Raw genomic sequence first — 18,560 nt, forward strand, 5'->3', positions numbered from 1 at the left:
ATCACTAATGAAGGACTGTGTTTGTATATTTTGACAAGCTATCATTTTGTGAATCCATAATTTAAGTACAGTAACTGTTTGACGGAATAGGCATATGATACTTGAATGCTCTATATGATCCACTGCATGTAATAGATTAGTGTTATTCGCAGTAAATTAGTCTTGTTTTCACATTTCACTTAATTCCTTTAAAAGATCATCATTTGAGTCAGAAACTTTTACTCAAGAGGTCTTGTTTGCATACACTAAACGGTACAGGAGATGCAAGTGACCCGTATACCTTCAAAATATTCTCAAGAGGCATCTCCTCTTCCATCTGAGCTGTTATGTATGTAATATCACAATGTATGTAATCTCACATAACCAATGTAGCTATGCCTCTGCCACAAAAATAAAAATGCTCTACATAATAATAAAAGCACTACAGGAGCTAAGTTTAGGTGCAAATGAAAATAACAATTCATACATTTATTTTAATGAGATGACAGTCATTAAAAGTGTTTCATGAAGTCTGGTATTGAGCAGATAATTGGGTCTGTTGTAATTAGTATGGCTGCATCAAGCAGAAGAATAATGAAAGCTTAAAATGAATCTTAAAATACTAGCACTGATATATCGACAATCAGAATGAATGATGAAACTAAAAATCCTAGTAATCTTGCAAAATTTCATTGATAAAAGATGCAAGAGGCAGCTATACTTTAGGAATGTTAAGGTATAATTTCCATTTTTTACCTTAACAGTAAAATAATACTTTCCTGGTGCTGAAACTTCTTTGACATAAAAGATATACATAATCAACTTTACTTTCATTGTGGAATTTACTTGGCTATATATTATACCTCACCTATGTTTTCATTTTCAAAGCAAGGATTCATTTGATTATCAAAACAGCACAAAATATATGTCTTTGCAAAACCTAAAAAAAAAAAGTGATTGATAACTAGCATACAAAATTACTGTACACAAAAAAGCTGCTTATAGAGAAATGCTTAGAAAATGATTCCTAACATAAAACATTTCCACCTGTATTAAAATTCATATATACTGAGGAGGCAATCAGTGATATCAAAATATAAATGATTAAACTTAAATGAATTTAATAAGTGACAAAGAGTTTGCTATGAGAAAGAAAAGTTATACAGGCACTTCCAACATAATCAACATATGCCTAAGCTACAAATACTGTTTTTTAAAACTTAGACCAGGCAATTAAGACTTCTTCATACTGACAGCAGCTGTACAGTATGACACTTCGTGGTGATGTCATAATTTTTATGACATGGACAGGACTTATTGCTACACAACAGTAACTTACACACTATTATCTTAGTACATTAACACTGTAGGACCCACAATTTCATTTTATTCTAAGCTGAAACTTCAGTACTTTCACTTAGCTATAGCTGACACAAGAAAAATCATTGTTCGTCGAAACACCTTGAGGCCACCAACTGCTGATTTGATCTAAGACAGCCTTTTTTAATATATGCATTAGGTATGGAAAGAATATTGAAGAAATTATGTACAGAAAAATAAATACAGTAAAACAAAATAATCTGTCTTCAAATCTTGCAACTAATCCCTCAATCTACTACCCTCAGGAATTTTTCTATACCTTTATACATTGCTTGTAAAACTTTGCAAGGAAAATGTTAGCCTATATTCCATTATTTTGACTGAATTTTTGCTGATAAAATAATCAATAGAATAAGGTAAATAATGCACCACCATAGATAGCCATTAAAATTTTGTATTAGAATGGTTGGTGGACTGGTAGTCAAATTGTGTGATTCTTAAAAATAATTAGATACTATGATTTAGGTTAAACCTTGTAATGAATTAATCTGGCAAACAAATTTATTACAGAACTCCTGCTAATGAAACGGTTATGACACTCTGAAAACTAAGACTTTATGGTCATAATTTAAATGTTCTAAATTTTGTGACAATCCACTACACAAAATATTCAAGTAAAACATGACTGCAAATCCAATTACACCATGACACTCAGTATTCCTAAGAGAGATCTAATAGTATGCAACACTGAAATTTATATAATAATAATAATAAGTAATTTGAAAAGCTTACATTGCAAAATCTGAACTGGAAACAAAGATTGACTTGAAATAATTTTCCAAGGATGGAAAATAAGTGTACAGGGTAGTCCATAAAACAGAGCAGACAAGAATTTCTCAATATTAAAATAAATAAACAAATATCTTAAGAGATTATATAACAGTGTGGGGCCTACACCAACAATACTATTTACAAGATTCTTATTGGAATAAAACAAGTGCTATGTACATTAGATATACTGTATATGCATCATTACCGTAACATACAGAAGACACTTTCCTAAACTACAAACTTTACAGACCAACATATCTTTTAAGACTTTTTCAGTGTTTTCAGAAATATACCCCATATAACGGAGCAATGAGTGAGAGGAGTCCAGTTGTTCACTGTGTTAATATTCTCTAGGAAATGTACAACTATGGATTTGGTCACATTTCTGGCTTACAATTACCGTTACTTATACCTGCCTGATTAGTTCCACTACTATCTAAACAGTATCATCTATTCGGGTAACATGTTGCCACTATCTGCAGCCTTTTTCTGCTTTCAAGACCAATAGTGTACAAATTAAATTTTCATTTTATATGATGTGTCAGTTTGGTACTTTAGTATAATACAAGTTTCATCAACAGATGACTAAGAAAATAGTCTATCTTGTTTTAGCTCAACAATAAAAGCCAAATGATCACAGGTTTGTAATAGTATACAAACTGATTTTTTCCCATTTTTTTTCAGTGTTTGGTCCTTATCATAATCTCGCTGTATTATGAAAGACCACTTAAGCAAGCCTGAAAGATAGCTTGCTAATAATAACACTGAGCTATGGAAAGATGGGCTGGAGGAGGGGGGGGGCAAGGTCCCATCATAAAGAAGGGCTGTACCCTCAACAAATACAACTGTTCAAAATAGCGCTTCAACTTATAAACAATTAACCATAGTCACCGTAAAGCCAGTCACGATACATAATTTCCAGAAGCCCTTTTCATTCAGTTGTACTGAGGAAACTTCATGGCACATCCCTTTGTATGTTACACTGGGGTCAATCACTCCAGTAAGACTACCAGTTACATTCCAATTACTGGTGAAATCCATGATTATACAAAGATTCAAAACCTTTATATATGTATATATATATAATCTAAATACATTCCACATAATTGGCAGGATAAAGACCGATACGTCCATCTTTGCGACCCGTACACCACCCTTGTTCATCTTCATCTTCCAGTTTTTCAAAAACTTCACCTAAAATAAAAAACAATAGTACTTTGTTATAAAGATAAACAATACAGACTATAATTTTTAAAACTATATAAACTTGACATTTCTCATATGCAGTTTTACTCATTTTTTATTTACATACCTTATATATCAAGTAAAATTTCTAAAAAAAAAAGTCTGAAAATTAAATACTGTTAATTAAAATACATGTGGTTTATAAAATAATTTAACCTGATTGTTAGAGATGACATTCCTAACTTCTTTATTGGTGGCACGAAAGTTTTTTGTATTATAATGTGGAAAAAAAAAAAAAAAATCTTTTTTCTAAGGGTTAAATCCATGGACCCCTAAACATAGCTACTTTTACATATGATGAATACAAAGCTGAACCTTAGCTACCAAAAAACTATAGCATAAGCCTAGGTCTGAGGTGCAGTCTGTATCTATGTAGAAGGATCCAATTTTGTACAATTTCTTAGAAATTATGAAGATCTCTTAAACAGCATAAAAATGAACTTTTTATATAATTTGCCTTTGTCCTAAATATAAAAAACAGAGCCTTTTATATGAAGGAGTATCCTTCAACTTGAGCTGGATTGGTCACTAAACCTGGTAACATATAAGACCAGAGTTACCATATATACTGGTGTATATATAAGGCGACTCGGTTTATAAGATGAACCCCCTTTTTCATATAACAATGTAGGTTTAGAGGTATATTCGCCACATAAAGGTATGTTCACCACATAAACAACCCCTAATTCAATAAGATAAATAACTCAATCAGCTGACGTAAATTAGTTGGTACATAAATACAAAACCAATAAATAGTATCTTCAAGATTTTAAAATGTTTGGCAAAGCTAACCATTACAAAAAATACTTTTATATTCCCTTAAGAAAAATATATGGTAAACATCACAACAAATGCTAAATGCCTGTAACATCATTATTGGCGCAGTAATATCCACTGTAACTACCGTATATACTCGCATATTATGCGACTTTTGAAACCTAATTTTGAAGCTAATTTTAAAGGGGTCGCATCATACACGTGGTATAAAATTAGCGTACCGTCTATGCTTTCCCAAATCGGCAGATCGCGATAGTTACTACCGGAGGAAAACAGTAGATCTTTTAAAAAGTTACGTTTTACTTGTACTTCACTATATCCAATAATATTGTATGCATTCTCATATTACTATTGTATTTTAAAATACAAAAGAGCGATTGTGCGCCATTTGCATTATTTTGGTTTATACAACATGTTTAACTGTTCTAGACTAACCATCTATAATTTCCAAATCAGTTAAGGCACAACACCGAAGGATTTTTTACTTTTTGTTTTACTCAGTAAAAGAAACATTTGTTACTTGAACTATTATTTTCCTTTTAGGATACGCAGGTAAGTGAAAATTTATTAAAGTAAAAAAATTGCATAAAATTAATAAACTAAAATCCTCCAAAGTCGCCCTCCGTGTCCGTATCATCAAATACTGCTCTGAATTCTTTGCCATCAAGGCAGTCATCATATTCGTCATCTTCCAGATCTTTGATCATTTCATCCTCATCTCCTGCATCTTCGTATAGGACATCGTCAATTCATATGGAAGGTATAGTCTTGTCACCGTGGTGAGCTCTCTGGCGTGGCTTTTAAAGATCTGCCCTTATGCTAATTTTACAAAAACAACAACTGCCCGTGTGTGACAGACCTTTGAATGTCCTTGAGACAAACCCCGAGGCTATAATTATAAGATTATAAGGGTTTTTCCTTCCCAGGTACTTTAATCTCCTTCCTATTCGGCCTCTCTCTCTCTCTCTCTCTCTCTCTCTCTCTCTCTCTCTCTCTCTCTCTCTCTCTCTCTCTCTCTCTCTCCTAAATCTTACAGCTGTCCGAGCGAGAGCTTTTTTTATGGGACAACATAGGACAGAGAGAGAGAGAGTATTCATGTAATCAGTAAAATACACTAATAAAAACAAAAACTACGTACTGTATGCAAAGCACACACATCATCATTAGCTTCCCGTGTGTTACGTGTAAACGTTCATTCTAAGAAATTCACAGAGTAGTATAACTAACACCTGATTGGCTGGTTGGTAGCCATGGAGATCTGTTATCCAATGACTGCCCTCTGCTTCTGTTCTATTTATAAGACATATGCCGTGGATGACACTAGGTTTGTTAACGTACCATGTTCGTGATTTTCTGACTGCTGACGGCAAAAATTACTCGATAATTTTCTTTATATAATTATTTCTTCGTGAAAACAATAATATAATATGATCATTTTAACTTTAATGTATAGTGGTATGAAAAATACCAGTGTGTCGTAGCCATGCGTCATCAATATAGTGGTATGAAAATACCGCATGGTGTTGTAGCGATACGTAATCACAAAGTTCAAATCCTTTTCCCGGACCATCCTCAAAATTTTACGACTCTTCAACTGCAAGATCGATATGGTGAAATATATTGGACTGCAAAACATTAGATTTTGATTGTTATGTACATATATTTTTTGTGTTTTACGGAATGTTTGTTTTGAAAATAATAGCTATTAGTGAACATATGATATTAATTGTCCCACTATTTTATTATAGGTGATCTTAATTATCTCACATTCATGTAACAGTATTATATTAATATTTATTTAAATAAACAGTAATTAATAAATAACAATAATGAAAAACATAAAGGGAAAATTTTTTTTTTCTGCAGTAGTGATGTTTGTTTGATTATGCATCTGACCTCACATTTCCGAAATTGAAAAATTCCAAAAACCGAAACATCGGAATGTGTGTGTACTACACTTTTTTAAACGCACACAATGTCTACACATTTACTGATACCCGTTGGTGAAAGACTCAAATTACAGTATTTATTTCTGAAAGAGAGAGAGAGAGAGAGGAGAGAGAGAGAGAGAGAGAGAGAGAGAGAGAGAGAGAGAGAGAGAGAGAGAGAGAATGATTTAGGACTCCAAGGCGTGTTATTTTTACAATTATTTTATTATCTTGGTATTCTTTTTTAATCTTGAGATCTTCTATTCAATTCTCGAGATTAGTAAGAAAATTACCGTAATTTCACTAGCAGCAGCACACATCTGAACGACTCGGCCATTAGCACGCTAAACCACCAACCTTATGAACTGACCTCGGAAAAGGAACTCGCATGATACATGAGATACATGACAAAACCACTGTTTATTGGTGAAAATTTTGGGGTCGCATGATATGCGAGATCGCACGTTACTCGAGTATATACGGTAAATCCCCATGACTGTACTCGGAAAGAATCCTGATTTTAAGGATAACTGGGGAACTATCACATATCTTTGATAATGAACTACGATTTTAGGACATACGTGGACATTACACTATGCACTCATTAACTAACTTGCTTCTTACACGGTTCCTATTTGGTTAAAAACCTTAAGTTCACTTATTGATGTCTCAACATGTACTAAATAAATAAACATACTTACCAACTTTGAATGAAAGTTCATCAGATTCAACACCTTCATAATCATAAAGTGCCCGCACTGGTACTCCTGGTTTACTGGTGTCAACCATTCTATCACTGTAGTCCCATTCGTCATCGTCACCACTAACACCATTGCTGGAAAACAGATTTAAGGTCTATTCAGAAAGCAAAGGAAAAAAATAAAAGCTAAATATATAAATTAGAAAGTTGCACTAAAACAATGAAAGGTAATATAATCTTTTCTATAGCAAGGCCTTCAAAACATTATCAAAAACGAAAACTACAACATTCAAATTTTCCTACATACTGTATTCTTAACTTCACAAGTATTTTATATCTACACAAAACAAACAATTCCTACACATATTCATGATGATACTGTATATTCCTGGAACATTCTGAAATTAGTGTTAATACATAATGTATAAGAAACCCCAACATAACACCACCTGTATTAAGTTACCACCTCTGTATAACTAGTACTATATATTGCCATATGGGAACTACTGTACATGAATCCAGCCTGGCAAAAGAATAAAAGTAAGAATTACTTAAAATATTCTTTTCAGAAAAGATAGTACTGCTGTAAGGACACTTACTGTTAACTCTTCAAGAACAATATGAAACTATTACTTTGAGCAAACAAACAAGATACATAAGGAGTTTATTTCAAAACATCTGTCAATTACAAACAAAAATTTTACCTCTGCTATTATCTAAACTTCTCACAATTTAGCATATAGTAAACAACATTTACATTTCATCTATCAATGGGCCAGTTTTTCCTTGATCCTCCTTTTCTTACATCCCTTCGCAAGTGACAATTACTGAGTGCAAAATTGGTAAAGTTGAGCTTAGCTCAAGAGAATTTTATGGGTTGACTACTAAGATTTCCTTGACAGTTTTCCATGCTTATGTGTATTGAATCTAATTCATATACAGGGTGGTTCTTTAATAAATGTCATAATTTCTTGCTTCCTTCTTATTCCCTCAGAATTTCCATTCTAACATTTTTCTACATTTACTGACAACTAGTAAGAAAACTAGATCTCTGATTGCATGTCTTAATAAGTATTCAATTAAAAGAAATTTGATGAATATATTTCAAGTTTGTTAAAGCTGTGTGGATCATATATTTGTCCGGCTTTTATTGCTAATGGCAGGAGGAATTCTTTAACCATTTTTAAGTATAAACTTTTAGTCAAATAATGGATACAATTGTTTTTTTATACTTTAGAAGCAGTAATATTTCAAACTTTGCAGAAGTAGCTACCTGAGCCTGATAAAAATTTACAGAGAAAGAGGGGTTTTCCAGGTATGGCATTTTGTATTTTGAAAATTAAACCACACTTTTCAAATAGTACAGTACATAAAACACTTCAAATGATAAAAATTCTTTGTTTACAAAATTTTTTGCAACTAAACACTCCTCACTACAGTATGTACCTAAAATCTTTTAGAGGCATTCTTCAAAATATAAAAATGTATAAAACTGCAAATAAAAAATAAAATCAACATGACCTCACTTACATTAGTTGCAACGCTAATAGATGGGGATCAAACTACTGCACAAGGTCAAGTCTACAGTTTAATCTAAAAACCATAAAAATTAACAAAGAGAAAAGTAAACTCAACTAGTGTCACCAGATAACCAAACTTGGAAACTGAGGTTATACAAAAATGTTTCACAGTAATGACAAAGGAGCAAAAAGCTTAGATACAAAAAAGATTTTACTCAGCAATATGCTGGCACTTGGTCAAAATTTGACATGAAATGGAAATATCAAAGGGAAAGTTTATAAAATGCTAACTGCAAATAAATAAATAAATAAATAAATAAATAAATAAAATTTATTGTGAGATCAAACACTAGTTAATGACTCCCCATTAGTATATAAAGCTTCAATTTTCTATCAACCTTTTGAGATGCCAAGGAGAGGGCCTAAAATTCATCTGGGGTAATACACTGTTTGGCTTGCTGTTCATGAGCTTTATACATTAATTTAACTACTTGCTGTAACTTGGCTTCATGATGAAATGCTGTTGTGGTCCCATTTTGATGGTAAATCATTGCACTCTTTTAATAATGTTTAAAAATGAAAAACAAGAAAATTAGGAAATTTAATACATTTATGAATACTTTTGCAACAAGAAGCAAGACAATAATACTTTCCAATGACTTATGTATTATAGGCATTCATGCCTGTTACTGCATATATAAAATAAATGAAAAAGGGACAAAAACTTTTATGGTTCTCTATTTTGAGCTACCTTAACTTTTGGGGAAGCTGCAGTTAAAGCATCCCATCAACTAAACTCTCCTGACATTCTCTATGGATGATTTCATCAGAATCTCAAGTGGTTAATATGAAAATGATCTGACATTACTAATGGAAGTGTATACATCACAAAAACATTAATAAAAAAAAAGCATGCATGTTAACAGTTTACCTACAGACTCATGTGAAATGAAAATAAAATGAAATAAAAGTGCACAACAGATCTTTGTGATGTTCCATTTCCTATTTGTGTGTTACTGGTACCTATATGCACAGTATCATTGTAAAGCCAAAAGCATCCAAGATTATCAAATGACAAGAAATCCAGTATTCTTACTAACTCTATGACAATTATGTTCAGAGCACAATTTTATTTGTAGAATACTGTACTGTACTTGAAAATAATATTACAGCAGTAAGTTATGATAAATAAAGCAACAAAAAGCTGGATTAGTATTATATTAAAAAAATAAATATCATTATGAAGCAAAAAGAGAATATTTGCAAGGCAAAAAATAGCCAGATAATTACTTTAAAAAATATGAGAATAAGGTACAGTAAAAATAGTCTGCATAAGCTGCAACTTCAACACATTCTAACTGTACACTTTTTCAGTCACATTCCACTTATATGAAGCTGAAATGACTTTTTCAGTTCAAGACAGACCTTTGGTAGTTCCATTATACTTATGACAAAAAACAAAGAAAAAATAAACTCATCGTTCAAACAAGTAAAACCTTACTAGTCACTGACACACATAGGGCTAACCCAAACTAGAAAGGATGCAAAAACAATCCAACAAATATATAAAAATAAATCTGTTAAGTGAATATTGGAAATTTACTTTGTTACTAATTTACTTTATTCAAGAAATGACAACTCAAGAACAAGAATTCCCACTGTAATTAACAACCTACAAATTTCTATTTATTAGCACAGTATTAAAAAATTCACATGAATGAATAAATGCAATCATTTAGTGTATAAATTATACATAAACACAAACTATTCCAATTTTCTACTTGATCTACAGCTATGCTACACGATGAAAAACCATGCAGATTTCTGTGGTCTTCACATAAACATTGGAAATGTAATCACACATTTTCATCACAGTTATTTGTGAATTTGTTCCATGCTTCAGTAATTGATAACCTACATAAACCATAAATGAGAATCATACACAAAAGTAAAGAAAATGTGACTGCAGACTGATCTATGGTGGTGGTATCTGGAGAAAAAAAATAATGTAGAGCAAACTTCTAGCAATGGAAAGAAGGCAATGTACTGAAAGTCCTGTGCTTTGAAAAAGTTTGAAACTGTTAGCAGTAGTAAGCCTTTCCATGTTAGAACAAGCAGTTCTTACATAACTAGCATATCTTCCTCACGTGCTACAAGATGACCAACTATGGCATAATGATTATGTCATCTCTGTTAACAAGGTACTGTATTACTTTATATGATTTGGTTTACAATTAAATTTAATTTTCATAGTACAGATGCATGAAAGGTTATTTTGTCAAAGAAGACTTAGTTTTTACAAAGTAGGAATAGCTGTAATACCTTCCCATGTTCTTTGTTTACAAGAGTTAGCTGTAATGCCCTTTCCCATGCTGGAACCAAATGTTAGAGAAAATATCTGGATCAAACAGTCATGAAGTATGAGCTATTGTTATGATATCAATGATCATCTTTCAAAATTTTACTTTTTCTGGTTCAAATTCCAAACCTAAAATTTAATTTTTTTCTACATCTCACAAAAAAAAAAAAATAACTTCAAGGTTATTATACCAAATCAATAAACTGACGTACCATTATAAAAAAGATATGCTATACTGCAAAACAACTGTGACAAAAGAAACTGCATTAGCAATGAAGCCTCAAGTCGCTAAACAGGAAAAAATAAAAAATTGCACTTCAGGCACTGTTATACAGTATTTGGTTATAATAACCTCTCAATGGAAACTGCAAAGGCCAATAAAACAGCTAAAAGACCTTGAAAAAGTCGAAAAGTGAAATTATTAGTGCACAAAGGCAAACAAAAAATTCTGGAGCAAGTTGGCATGAAAATAACCAAATACCACCATTCATAACCAAGTTTTAATGTACTCCCTCACTTTTGACTATGGGGATCCTCATCGTCGTCGAAAGGATTTGATGCTTCCTGAGACTCCTGTGGGTCACTGAGGGTTTAGGAGAGAGGTCAGTGGGTCAGTTTTTTTAGGAAGGTGGTTTGGCTCATTTTACCTACATGAATACATCTGAAATCCAGCAAACTTACATCGGCCACACAGAAAAACACCTTTGCTCAAGCCACCACAATTTCAATCGGAATATAATTAGATCTTCCTCTATAAGAAAACAGAGTCAACAATAATACAATCATTGTGATCTAATCTACAGGACCAGCAACAGACATGCTATACAAAATTTGTGACACAGTAGCAAATGCTTAGATGTAGTTAACAACAAAATTTTATGTTGCTTTTATAAATGTCTTGTCAGAAAACGGAAGGTTGTGCATCAGGTAAAAGTGTTACATTTAATCTAATTATTACCCCCTATCAAGATAGCATTTAATACAAATGGAAACCAGGAGTGGAAAGAACACTCAGTGCTGACCAACATTATTAAAGGCATTTATATCAGCCCATCAAAGATTGATGTCACCAATGATAATTTTAATCATGAGATGAATCAGATTTTAAATCTCAACGAGAAAGATGGAGAAAACTGAGAAACGTATGGCTGCACATACAAAACAGCGAAGATAAAGTGATGCTTTTTAAAGAACAAAGAATCTAAGGACTGGCATCTTAACCACAATCTCAAGTACTGTACCATTATCCTCCTTTGTTTCCTATTTAGGTTTCATATTTAGTCTGGATCAAATAGGCAGTTCTCAATTGCGTAGTATGTACTATTATTATTATTATTATTTAACTCTCAAAAGAAGTACTCTCAAGATTAGTTTCCCTTACATAGATAGGTTTTGTCTGAAAAAAATTTTGTTTGTAAAATAATGAACAGTTTCACATCAGCTTTTGAACAGTTTCACAAGTTTACTCTTTACAGGACTATAAGTAAAATGAATTCTCTTGGTTCACTTCAGTCTTCAGCAATTTCTGCCTGAGTTCCATCTTGTCTAAATCTTTATCTACGACCCATTTCCATAATTTCTTGGTATTCAACCTGTTACTTTTAGTACTATTTTTCTGACTAACTGTTCCTCTTCCATTCTCATCACACATCCATATTATGTTGAACTTTGAGGTTGCAGTCTATTTTCTAGCAGCTAGACACTGCATCACTACGTACACCATTTCATTTGCATTGTCTTTACACAGCAATTTTCTTGTCAGTTCTACCTCACAGTCCATTATGCACTACAGTTAATAAAATCTTGTACCTCTCCTTTGACTGCCCTTCTGTCACAACATAATGCTCCACCTACCTTTCTTTCCCATTTCATCGTCTTATATAATTTGGGAGTCAAATCTCTTGCAATGCTTATCATCTATTGTCACACCATCTGTTACATTTGGTAAGCAATGATGAGTTCACTCAATTTTTATCCACAGCATTCACCTGGCCCTTTTCTGACTGTGCATATTCCCTGGCATTCTAATCAGTCCTCATTATGAAAACGATTAGTTACTTTTTCATTGAAGACTACTTTTTTTTTTTTTTTACTTCATTTTGAAATGAAAGTTTACTCCATAGCACAACTTAAAAACAACCAGCCACAGAACCATACACTTGCACCCGGAAATTTCATGGTGCCAATCTTATGGATTTATATCTTTATCTAATGCTCCTGAAACCACTATCTGACCCTTTTCTAACTGATCATCCCCAGTATTTGGGGTTTTAAAGGTCTAGCGAGTATCTACTTGAAAACCAACAAGGTATTTAGTCCAGATTACGTATATCCCCGCAAGGTCTTACGTGATTTGTATGCTGAAAAAAACACTAATGCTTTTCTGCCCTAATTGCTTAATTCAAAAGTTTTTTACACATAATTTTTATGTAGTTCAACCAGACCACTAAGAAGAAGCACTTGCTTCTCACAAGGGTGGCCTAAAGGGTTTGTTTATAATAGTAAAACTAATATATTGCAGCTCTTAAAAAATAGTGAAAGTTAGATACTACCTGGAAAACGAACATGACAAAAATGCAACTGATGTGTTTTCTAAGTTCGATGTACGCTGCTGGTCAAAGTTTGGACCTTAAGCATTGACCTGTACACTTGAACTGGGATTGAGCTATGCAAATTATTCATTAAATACTCATAGTTCAAATGAATGTGACTAGCGACATCTTGGAACTGGTCACATTCATTTAGCTCATGGGTATTTAATGAATATGGAACCTGCATGACCCAATCCCAATTCAGGGAATACAGATCAAAAGTAACAGTCAAACAAATATGTGCAAGTGCAAGATGGCATCCTTTTTCTTTTGAAAAAATGCTAAAATCCAACAATGAACTTAATAATTATTAAAAATTTCATCCATTACATTTCTAAATGTGAGCAACTTCACTTCTCATTTATTCCAGACACCTGCAGACTAACCTCGAGTCACTAAATCTCTTTCATAATACATACAAGAGCTACTTGGACCTACCTTCAATAACTCAAAATTTTAAGGTATCTTTTGATTTCACCTGATATTTCTACAACAAAATACAGTTAGGTACAAAACTCTGCTGTCTAAACTTTTCTTACTTTACTTCTCCTCGTCGATATATCCATTAATAGCATTCAATCTAAACACATTGTGACTGATGCTCTTTACAATGCCTCTTCCCTTCCTCATTTTTAGTTGTCCTAGTGTTTCTCTTCATTCTCTTCATCAATTTCTCTCTATAATCCACCTTTTTATAACCTATTTTACATTTTGTCCTATATTTTCAACCGATTAACTGGCCTTCATTTCATCTTTGTAGTCAAGTTCCATCTCTAACTTATGCCTCTCATTTGAGGAGTCCTTTCAATTCTTGTCTCTAACTGCTAAATGATGGAAGCCTTCTCTGGTTTACGATCACTACGGCATTCTTTTGTTACCATTACTTTTAATAATTTTTCTACCTTCAAAACTTATTCTTCTTCAAGCAGCTCACTTGCACAGAAAATTGATGAGTCAACCTCAGTTATCAGAGTCATCACTGTAATGGTACTACAGCTTCAATCACTAAGAAGTGAAAATACTTTGCCAGTTAATATCAGTGAAGTTTCCAATAAACTAAGTACTGACTAAAATTGACTTAACCCAAAATGTTTATCGACAGTAAGACATCTGGGTACAAAAAGCTAAATTTTATAGTCAATCAAGTTGCTAGGACAGCAGGGTTTGGCAAATAAATCACACACTTAAATTTTAAAGAGAAATCTTATAACCAATTTTAACATCATCTGTATCATTATACTGTGCCGTAATTAATATCAAGTGACAATATACTTTCAGCTGCATTCCAAAGACTAAGAAATATAAAGCATAAAATCTCATATACTGATCAACTTACCAAGAGGAAAATATATACTTTCAGCTGCATTCCAGAGACTAAGAAATATAAAGCATAAAATCTAACATACCGACCAATTTACCAAGAGTATACACCATGTTTGAAGAAAGGAAAAACTGTTGTTTATAATTCCTTATGTACCATTTAGATAACCCTTCAGCAACATTCAGTAATATAATACCCAAATTATTATGCAATTACTTTTGACAATGAAAAATAGTGCACAGGATAATACTCACTATTACTGACCATCATACTATAAGAAAAAAATACAGGGCTATTCAAGAGGGCAGAGGAATTAACTTGGTTTAATACAAAAACCATACAGTAATACCATAAAGCTACATACATTCAAGTGCAGAGACCAAATTTTTTAATGTGTCAAGTAATCCAATAATGTGATCACAAAAGGTATTGTATTAACAACACCTGCCCAGATAACTCACTCTGAAAATGACGGTTTCAGTTTCTATATCATACCTGATAGCAGAATGTCTGTTGTTATCCGAAGCTTTGGAAGTGGCTGGAGAGGTATGGTTAGGGGGTCCTTTGACCGAGGTCAGTGTTATATCGCCGCCACCACTCACAGCTCCCTTCGGTCCCTTCTTGCTGATTCGATGTAGCTCAGGAGTGTAGTCCTGCGGTAACAGGAAATGACCAAATTCAATTTCACCCTATTTTGTGGTGAATTAAGAATGAAAGTATCTATATACACTATGCAATTCCTTTGATTTGCCATAATCACCAAGGACTTCTTGTTATGTAACTATTTACTGTAATATTTAAGCATTAACTGAAACATTACTTTAATAATTATCTAAATAAAACCATATTAATATACACTTTTAAGTTCTTATCACATTTTACTTTTACTGAATAGCTCACCCAGACCACTATGACTAATCAAGTGAAAATTACGAAGAAAAAATGCAAAAACATGAAAAGACTGATTAAGTATACTAATATGTCAATCAATAACACCCTTAAATACATTAATAAATATATCAAAAAATACTTTGGAAAATACTTCAGGGTTTTTCTCACTGCCTTGAACCATACAATGTTTCTTTTCTCATTTTCTTTAAAACAATTTACTTTGTACAGTCAGGTGTGAAAATTTTCAAAGCAGCATAATACATTTAGGTACAATTTAAATCATAGTTCTCTGAAATTGCTTTTGGTTAATACACAAGTCAATAATCCAAACTAAAGCCAATTAATGCAGAGATGTAACAAAAAAGCTACTGAGTGCAGTTACCAGATAGGCTATACGCTGGCGAAGTTGAACAAGAAGTTATATCTACTATGAGCTAAAAATAGAGTAAAATCATGCATTTAAAAGGATGCAATGTTTAATTTTCACCTTAATTGTTCAGGTTTAATTTAGGGTTAGTAAACCTTACCGTAGAAATTTCATCCAGAACATACCACTGAAATTTTCTAAAGGACAGTTAATGATGAAAAAAGAAAGCCTTATACACTTCTATACTTTACAGCAATAACAATATCAAATAAGGGAACTGCTAGGTGTAACACAACAGCTAGAGAAATATCAAGTGTCAATTAACTTATAGGATACAAAAACAAGAAACATAACTACGTACAATATACCCAAAAGATGAAGTACATAATCATTAAAATAAGCTGATAACCTTGCAATTTTACAAACTTTACGAAAATAAAGCCTAAATACTTCGTTTTTTTCTGGATATAAATCATTATTTGTAACTCAACTACTCTAAGCATCACTGTCTGTTCCAAAAGGGATAGAGACTATTATTATTAAGTAGTATAACCAGACCAATGCATTAAAATAGGTTTCATAGGGCTGGCTAAAAAAAAAAAAACCATCAGGATTTCATCTGGCATCTTCATTAAGCTATACATCAAGATCTTAACAACTCTGAATCCTTATACAGAAGGGATACTAAGATGATACTTTTTCACCCTTGCCATGGAGAAGATAAAAAAAAAAAAAACAGGGAGAGAAAAATATACCACATTTTAAATTTCTGTTTTATCACTTATATCAATTAGTTCAAGAGCTACACAAAAGCCTCTTCAACGTGGCCAGGAAGTTTAATAATGTCACTGAGCAATACATACCAAAGTGAAATCAAATGAAGCCATTATGACACTTCAATACTAGACTTATTCTCAAAATGGGCAGATACAAAGATCCTCAGTGCTATAACTTAGCAAAGCACTTTCACACAGTTCTTGTTGGCCATGTTGTCATATTTCAGTTTCCACAAGACAATACCCTTCCCACGAAAATGAAAGAACTATCAAATGAGCAAATAATCCACAAAGGACTATAGGCCTACAAATAAACCTAAGTAAAAGTTTTTTTTTACAAAACTAAATTAACTGTTTGGAAATACTACATAACTATAATACTGCTACTGCTGTTTTGGGTGTCGCTACAACTAGTCCTACATAAACAACTGCACTTAGCCCTACTGGTCTCACTCCCTGAGAAATAATTTCAGTATACCTATTTTAGTGTCAAGGTATGCCATTAGATATATACAATCTCTTTCTCTCTCAAAAACAGAATGGCCTTGCTATATTCAAGCTGTGTACACAGATCTCTCTCACATGTACAGACCAAAGGCCTTGCCATATTCAAACTAAGGTCACAAAAGGATTTTCATGCAAAACAGCTGCCTGATTAAGAAACAATTTGGTAAGTCGTACGCTGTACTTATAATAATCCTCTTTTAAAAAACAAAAGGCTTCTACGTCTCGATGGCTCAACATCCACCCAGAGGTAAGATCTCTATTTTAAAACGTCTCTTTCAAAAGTGTTTACAGAGCTACCAACTGATATGTTTTTCCAAAGTCAAAAGAATGAGGAAAATCATGTCGTAGCCTAGCCACAGCCTGGCCTGAGGAGACCAGAATAGATGATGGAAGACATGTGCCTAAAAATGGTGTGATCTAACCTAGATCAACTGTGTATGAATCACAATCACAGTAGCTCCAAAGAAAAATAAATGTAATAATTCTTTATTTATGTAATTAATGTAAAATTTCTCGCAGGAAAGTAGTAGAGAGAGAGAGAATATACCTTAATGGAAAACACATGAAAGTCCATGTAACCTCTGAGCAGTATAAATGAAAAGACTGCACAAAAGAATATCATCTGAATCACAACTACATTACTTTGACATCCAATTTGCTGTTACTTCCTTTATTCATCAATAAAAAGTAGTTTGACTCTACCAGCTGTTATTACCAAGAAAAACACTTTTAAAACTTTATGTAACCCTCTTTACTCTAAAGTGTATTTTACTTACTGACAAAATTGGCAACTCCAAAGGAACAAGTGAGGTTTCAGATCTTCAAAGATTAAGAAGAAAAATATAATAAGAATTAAATTAGCTAGGAGAGGAAGTGTTCTATGCTCTCCAAATTTGAGGAATTTTGTTTTCATGAAGCAATCTCAGCAACAGGGTTATCACATAAAACTAAAAACAGGTGTCATACTTCTAATACACCCATATTTTATTTAATCTATAGCAACATGCAGATTTTCAGTGTAAGAGGGCTAGATGCACTCTATCATAAACCTGAGAGGTATAAGTCAATTTAAGCAGCCATTGCATATTTACTGTAAAATTATCAAGACCTATTTATACAGAGGAGAATTTAATTAAAGAGAATGAGGCTAAAAGGATTCTCCAGCCACAAACACAGCTGCTGTGACTGTGTCCTCCAATACTGTATCCACATACCTCAAGTCTGTCACTTGCAAACTACTGTAGTGGGTCTTCTAGCCTTACAGGTAAATGTTTAAACATTCTAATGAATGAGCAAATTTTCTTGGAAGTCATGGCAATTAGCAGTGGAAGTGATGAATGATCTTCTAGAAAGGTATAGGCCATAGAAGATCATTTGAAATTCAACTTCAGTCTCAGTTCACTTCACCCTGAAAAGGTTTTACTAAAACTTTGCAATTGGTGGTGTAA

The 18,560-nt window shown here is 32.8% G+C and overlaps 1 protein-coding gene across 21 annotated transcripts in view; it reads right to left on the bottom strand.

The window, feature by feature from the left end:
- Nucleotides 1-459: 459 nt before the first annotated feature.
- Nucleotides 460-18,560, bottom strand: part of LOC135214255 (protein kinase C and casein kinase substrate in neurons protein 1-like) — a 207,579-nt gene continuing 189,478 nt past the window's right edge. For 16 of the 21 annotated variants that reach the window (XM_064248321.1, XM_064248326.1, XM_064248325.1 and 13 more), the window contains 5 exons: nt 15,067-15,224; nt 14,826-14,842; nt 11,177-11,242; nt 6,782-6,915; nt 460-3,324 (listed from right to left, as the gene is read on the bottom strand). In XM_064248321.1, coding sequence (XP_064104391.1) covers nt 2,998-3,324; nt 6,782-6,915; nt 11,177-11,242; nt 14,826-14,842; nt 15,067-15,224 — 702 coding nt within the window. In that variant the 3' untranslated portion in view covers nt 460-2,997. The remainder of the gene's footprint in view (nt 3,325-6,781; nt 6,916-11,176; nt 11,243-14,825; nt 14,843-15,066; nt 15,225-18,560) is intronic. The other 5 variants (XM_064248339.1, XM_064248338.1, XM_064248340.1 and 2 more) reach the window with 2 other exon arrangements.

Source organism: Macrobrachium nipponense, chromosome 45, assembly GCF_015104395.2.
Source record: "Macrobrachium nipponense isolate FS-2020 chromosome 45, ASM1510439v2, whole genome shotgun sequence".
NCBI lineage: Eukaryota > Metazoa > Arthropoda > Malacostraca > Decapoda > Palaemonidae > Macrobrachium > Macrobrachium nipponense.